The 7,307-nt window shown below is 36.1% G+C and overlaps 1 protein-coding gene across 2 annotated transcripts; it reads right to left on the reverse strand.

The window, feature by feature from the left end:
* Positions 1 to 1,489: 1,489 nt before the first annotated feature.
* Positions 1,490 to 6,598, reverse strand: LOC114478036 (protein FAM8A1-like). 2 transcript variants are annotated; one of them, XM_028470813.1, is made up of 5 exons: positions 6,120 to 6,598; positions 4,633 to 4,753; positions 4,408 to 4,531; positions 3,168 to 3,307; positions 1,490 to 2,272 (listed from the first exon to the last, which is right to left on the reverse strand). In XM_028470813.1, exons 1-5 carry the CDS (start codon positions 6,574 to 6,576, stop codon positions 2,128 to 2,130), a joined length of 987 nt encoding a protein of 328 aa, XP_028326614.1. In that variant the 5' UTR covers positions 6,577 to 6,598; the 3' UTR covers positions 1,490 to 2,127. The 2 variants fall into 2 exon arrangements, with proteins under 2 accessions (XP_028326614.1, XP_028326615.1); XM_028470814.1 differs by having other exon boundaries at positions 1,494 to 1,826.
* Positions 6,599 to 7,307: the final 709 nt, after the last annotated feature.

Here is a 7,307-nt window from a genome sequence, read left to right on the forward strand (position 1 = left end):
GAATTATTGCACATAGATATATATTTGTAGTTTGAGTCGTGGGAGGAAGATGGTTATTTTTTTGTTCAGCGTTCTCATGGCCCAGGGATTAAAAAAAAACTGTTTGCCATTCTGGAGGTGCAAGCTTTGATGGACCTGTGCCTCCTTCCCGTGGGGAGCAGGACAAACAGGTGGTGATCTGGGTGGGAGGGGTCAGAAAGGATGGCTCTGGACCGGCTGAGGCAGCAGGTGGTGACCATCTCTTCCAGGTCAGGAAGGGGGTAGCCGATGATCTTCTGGGCGGTGTTGATCACCAATTGATGTCTCACTTTAAGTGATGGACTATGTGGCCTATTGTAATGGTGACGTAGAGATAATAAACACACCCTAATACTTTTTTAGGCGCTTTATAAAGTCCCATTATCCTAAAGTACATATTTGTTTGAACTGAAGGATAATTCATGGTAACATTTACAAATATTCCAAGGTTTGTTGAACACCTTTGGTTTCACTTGTTGGGATGAACATCTGATGCTGAAGAAAATCAAGCAAAGCGTGTCAGTTTCGGAATAGATTACACACTGATGCTAAATTAGGCGACACAGGCCCATCAGGGCTCAGCTGAGAAATAATACTGGTGTAGGCGGAGTCTGGCAGCACTTCCTCTGACCATGTGTTACATGATGATGCTTGGTAACCCTTTGTGTGCATCATTCAACAATTCAGTGCACTTTGCACAAGGAGAAGCTAATTATTGTTACAATAAAATGTACATTTTCACATCACAATGTTTGATTAAAGATGTCATGATCATTTATAAAAACCTATGTAGATTGTTATTAAGATAATACAATATAGACCATTGTTTCTAACTTCACTTTCTTTGACGAGTCAGTCTCGGGGGTTCGGCAGGGGTCAAGACACGCATTAAAAATGTTTTTCACAATATAATTTTACATTATAAACTAGTTTATTATAAGATACATTCTGATAACAATGTTACATTTTATGAATAAGTATTGATTGGTAAAAATTTAAATTAAAAGCATTTTTGAAAAAAGCAAAAAACTGGTCAAGACTTACGCGCGTCCAAATACCGTAACATATACAGTGTATATATATATATATATATATATATATATACTGCATATACCTATTTTATTTATCCAACTACGGAGGGTTCAGAGAATGTACTGATGAAGCATGAAGGGCTGAGTACTTCCAACTAGGTTAAGAACCAATGATACTGTATAGATATTACCTTGTTTTTATTGGCTGGGGTGAAATGTTAAAATATAATATGAAATCTATTTAAACTTTTTGAAGAACTCATTTTACTTCCATAAAGATTTCCCTCACAGCACAAGGAAAGATAGAGCTTTCCCAACACAGAGACACAATGAATGTTAAATTCCAAACATTTCTGTTTTTGTTCTGTGAAAGAGAAACAAGGAGGTCTTTTTTTCTTTTTACATTCAATGTTTATTTTCGTGTCCAAGATCTTTCAAAACAACAAAATTTGAGGTCTTTCAAAAGAATTGCTATGTGCTATGGTAGAAAATTCCTACATTATTACCCATGGCATACATAAAACACCCAAATGCAATTATATTAGTAATAGTTTTCAATTATAATATCAATATTTTTGAAAAAATGTGCAAAATAAAATTGTTTCGGGATTAAAGTAAGCCCAGAAAAAGGCAAGATTTAGCAAAGTAATAATAGAATACAGTCTGAAACATGATTTGAATCTGTGATGCATTGGATTCATCTTTTATATCATTTGATGGAAACACCAACTTTTCAGTCTCTCGTCAAAAGATGCTGATAAGAATGTTTCACTGTCCCTGCAACAAAGTTCAGAAATAAACTTTTAAAGGTAAACATATTAAAAGACATACTTTAGGTGTGATCTAAAACAATTATGCTATAGCAGTTTGAATACTGAGTGTTACAACACATTCATTTTTCATTTACTAGGGAAGAGGTGAGGAAAGAACACACCATTGTGATGATGCAATACTGGGTTTTTTTTTCCTGTGGTCAAACCAGAATAAAAAAAAAACACCAAAGAGTGAAAGTTGTGCTAAACTGCAACAGTTCCATCAGCGTCTCATAAATATTGTAAATCTTCTGCTCACTTGAACGTCATCTGAGCCTAGGTCGCTTGACAACGATAGTGCCAGCTACCATATCGTACACAGTCCTGTTATGCTGGAAAAACAGCAGTGTTATGAAGGCCGGGAAAAAAAAGGCAATAGAAAAATTCTTGTTTAGCGCTCTGACTGTAGATCTGTAAAGAAAGACAGGATTTATTATTACATGATGCAAGAGTGAGTCAGCTTACAACAACTGCAAAAATAACTAGGCAAGGCCTGTAATCACAAGGCAAATACGCATTTGAAAATTGAAACTACAAAATTTCTGGAAAAAATTTCAACATTAAACTGGTTAAAAGTACGCAAAGCATGATGGGTAGTTTTCACATTGATTCTTGATCCTGTTTGAACTTTGTATATGAGAGTTATAGTGGTTTTTCGATTATGGCGTGCAAAATGGCACCAGTGGAAAAAACCCAGTATGAAAGGGAAAACCAGTTAAAAATCACTCTCAGTGAATTTGATGGGAATTCACTGAAAATTAGCCAAGATACAGCATTTAGAATGTGATGGCGAAGGATTTTCCAGTGACATTATAGGCCCCTCCCACTGATCACAGCCTGTTTTTTCTTCATCAGCGACCTGCTCCCATCTTATAAGATTCATCCAACATTATTTTGAAGTCAACGCACCATCTTTCCGTTAGAGCTGTTAGGGTCGGACACCACTAAAAGTGGCGTCATCTGAGAACGCAAAGCATGATGGGTAACTGTCACATTGATTCTTCTTTAGGGATGGACAGTCGTCATGTGTATCAAATATGAGGCTGTTTGAACTTTGTATATGAGAGTTATAGCGTTTTTTCTAATATGGCGTGGTAAATGGTGCCAGTCAAGCAGAAGACTGACCTTGACCTTAAATATGACCTTGAGAGAAGGTCAAGGTCACACATTGAAAGGAAATGTTGCTCAATGTAGCACTATATCTCAATTTGTGGCTTTTTTGTGACATCTGGTAGGTGGTACAGCAATTTTTCAATTGCCAAATACAAAGAAACCATGAAGTATGAGCTTCAGATGAAATACTCACGCTGACAGAGAGACGTTTGTTGCTGGTACCACAAGCACTCGGTCAGGCTGAACCAGAACTGATGAGTCACAAGTAACAACTCTGAGTCCAATGAGAAACTTTCCTGGAGTGGCTCCTCCTGCTCCCCAGATGCAAATAATCTAAAGGAAGAGACAGAATGAGCAAGGTCTGAATATAACAAAAACAGGGTTCCTACATCTTCAGTCAAATTCAATTCAAGACTTTTTATTGCCATTTAAATTTAAGAACAACTTCACAGTAATGTTTAACACAAATGGGGGAAAAAAAAAAAAATGCCACATCAATTTCATAGTAGGGTGTATTTTTTCCAGTGTCTAGTGCAGACATGCAACTGGTGGCCGCCAAAGTAAAAACACAAAAATACACAAAATGACAGTAAAATACACAAATAAAACAGACTGAAACAATCAAAATCGCTCTGAAAACACACAAACAAAATGACTACAAAAATAGACAAATCTATAAAACAACAAAAATAATTTCTTTTTTTTTAAAATTAGGAAAAATATTCATTGGAATGGACAGGCCATTTTTGTTAAATCTACATTTCACCATGTTGTTGAAAATCATGCAGCAACCATGTCACTGTTTGTATTTGGTTCCACTGTTTTTTAAATTATTAAAAAAATTAAAAAGATTGTTACCATTTATTTTGAAATGTGAGACTTACTGTATTACAATCAGAAAATCATACGTATTATGTGTTTAACTTTAAGACTTTTGAAACATTGATTTAAGATTTTTTTTTTTCTAATGTAAGTTTTATTTTACAACAAAAATTTACAAAATATTACACAAAAAAATAGAACAGAAATATACAATATATTGTATATTTACAATACAAATGGACTCCAAAAACACAAAATTGCACAAAATGACTACAAACGCACACAAAATGGGGAAAAATATATACATAAAATAAGAACAAAATGATCAAAATATATACAAAACAACAATAAATATAGACAAAATTACTTCCAAAATACAATATGCAACAAAAATTATCCAAACGCACACAGAATTAGAACAAATATGCACGAAATTTGTGGGGTGGTTAGATTTCCATTGTCTCTAGCTTTGAGGGTAGCCACAGGTCCTCAATACATTTTAATGATAATTAAAGCCTTATTTTTAGATTCATGAATTTAATGCCTTTTTAAGACTTTTTAAGGATCCGCGGGAACCCTGAAAAAGGCATGAAGGTTTGAGGAGAGCTTACCTCGTAAAAGCACACTAATACTCGGTACACAAGGGCTACAAGCATCATTTTCTGCAGCTCTTCCATTGACGTGTCCTCATCTATTTCCTCCACTATGAAATGCAACGCAAACTTGGAAACATCTCTGCAAAGCAAAGAGAATATTAATAAGGTCCAGAGAGTTAGCTGACGTTTGATCTCACAGATATAATACAGCATAAGCTAATTCTCACAAAATGAACTCACTTGATCCCACTCAGGTGCATAATACTGATAATTATCGATGCTTTAATGACAAATAATATGAAAAAGTCCACCATCTCAGCCATTAGTCTTTGAAGAGGGGATGGAATGTTGTACTCTCGACCTGCAGAGAGAGATAAAAAAGTGAGAGGGGGATTTTTGTATCCTGCTTTTAAGATAAATAGAAAGAACGTTTATACAATGCCTGGGTAGAAATCTGCATTTCTGTTCATCTCGATAATTGTTAAGTAGGAAAAAGTATTTCGCAATGGTAGCGAATCAAACATATATATATATATATATAAAAAAATGTGATCTTGCAATGTATAGAGGGTTTTCACGACGCGTCATCCATCCCGTCATTAACCCGGAAGTCGCCATTTTGGAGATAACGCAGCAGGTCTACAAACAGAAAGCAGACAAGAAAATCCTGAATTTCGAGACAAAATGGTGAACGATTGCCGTGTTTTCTGCTGTACCAATCGGTCAAACAGTGAGACACATTTGGAGTTTTAGAGATTGCCAAAAATCATAACAAATCAGGGAGAACAATCTCACAAGTTACCAGAGGAAAGGAGGCGCTTGTGCCACAGATTTTTGCCTCATAGATCCTGGTTTAGCTTTGCTAGCCACAAGCGCCTCCTTTCCTCTGATAACTTGTGAGATTGTTCTTCCTGATTTGTTATGATTTTTGGCAATCTGTGTTTGACCAATTAGTACAGCCAAAAACACAGCAATTTGGGATTTTCTTGTCTGCGTGCTGTTTGTAGACCTGCTGCTTTATCTCCAAAATGGCGACTTCCGGGTTGATGACGTGCCGTGAAAACCCTCTGTAAACTCAAGTCTTTGATTCAGGCTAAATTAAATAATTAAGTATTCAATCTAGATTTAACAAAGTTGTCAGTTATTTAATGCTGGTTGGATGCTTTTAAGTTCAATTTTCTTTTGGAAGAAAAAAAAAAAAAATGCTCCATAACTAAATGACATTAGTTTTGTAGGAAAACAAACCACATTTTGTGTCTGTTTAATAGGCACCTTTTTCATTATGTAGTTTACCCAGTGGATGGCAGCAGGTGAAACTCTGTTCCATGACAGTATATACATATACATTTATATAACAAATTTTGTTATGTTTGTATTAATTGTGAACATTTGGGGTCATTTGATCTATTTTTAAATATTTCGGAAAATGTACAGCACATGAGGGTTGAGATTCTATATCAACAGGATGTTTTTCTAATTCTAAATTCTAAATATCTGGGGCTTTTTTTTAAATTACGTGGTGTATAAAACAAGCTAAAGAACACATATTTTTGTTTGTTCATATCTTATGGTATCTTTATGGTATTGTTGATCTGTGTTTGTGGTGCCAGATATTACCAATAAATAAAAGAGGATATTTAACACTTCACTGCATTTACAAACAACAACAACAATAATAATATGTCTGATATAGATCTATAGTAGTGACCCTGGTTCCGAGCTGGTACCTGGTCTTGGTGCATTTCCATTCTGCTGGAGCTGGTGACGCTGGGCGGCCACAGCAGCCCCACCTCCGGCCTCTCCTCCTCGGCTGCCCGGGGAGAAGGAGGGGGCCTCGGGCGTGTACGGTGACAGCTGAAGCCCGTTAAACCAGTTGTGAGAGTTAAAATCAAAAGCCGCCGTCGTCCCGCTGGACGTCTGTAGGTAGTGTGGGCAGGTCATGGCTGAGGCTGTTAACCAGCTCTGCCAGTGGACATATCCAGTGTAGTACTGCCACATCCATGCCTGTAGCTTCTCACAGTACTCCGCCGTCTCACGACCCACCGGGACGTCTTTCCTCTCTCTGACGCCGCTATCATCGTCTATTCTTTGGTTCACATTGTCAGTGAGGGGCTTATCTTTGTAAACAGAGAGTTTATTCCTTAATTTATCGACCTCCATGTCTGTGTTTCCTTGGTCCGTCATGTTTCATGACGTCACAGGACGTGCTGCGTCACACAGACAGTTTTACTCTGTTTAGCGTTACATGTTTTAATAACTTTTTCATAGGGGGGAAAAATACTGTTATTTGTCATATTTGTTTTTTCAATAGAAAAAAAATATTTATATTGGCAAGATGCTTATTAGACAGCTGCTTTGTTTTGATAGAAATTAATATGACCCCCCCACCTTTCAAGTCTATGGTGGTATGGTCCAATCGGCCAAGGAGCATAACCTGTGACTGGGCGCAGAGAGCAGCATGTATTTGAAAAAGAACCTGTAAAAAGGTGGAAACATTAACTACAGATGAGAGAAGAGGTTTTAGTAAAGATTTTATGATTGAACGCTCACAAAAAAAACTGTGATACCAGGGTGTGATTATAATTTTGTTAAATTTGGTTTTATTTTGAAAGACAAGGATTTGGAATTTCTATGTAATAATTTGATGATATTTGGCAAACATTTAATACACAGATGCAGATTTGTTTTAAAAATAGCCCCAAACTTTAAAACTTAAAATTGATCTTAAAAATGTATCGAAGTCATTGAAAACATTACAAAACAAAAGCGTTTTAAGACTGTCCAAAGTTCTAATGTTGTATGTTGAATAACCCCTGTTTTTATTTGTTGAAAGATGTACACTGGTGTGATGTTTGTATATGAAGGTTTCTCAATAAAGCATTTACAAACTACAGATAACATGACTCTTTAAACCA

Source organism: Gouania willdenowi, chromosome 16 (genome assembly GCF_900634775.1).
Source record: "Gouania willdenowi chromosome 16, fGouWil2.1, whole genome shotgun sequence".
NCBI lineage: Eukaryota > Metazoa > Chordata > Actinopteri > Blenniiformes > Gobiesocidae > Gouania > Gouania willdenowi.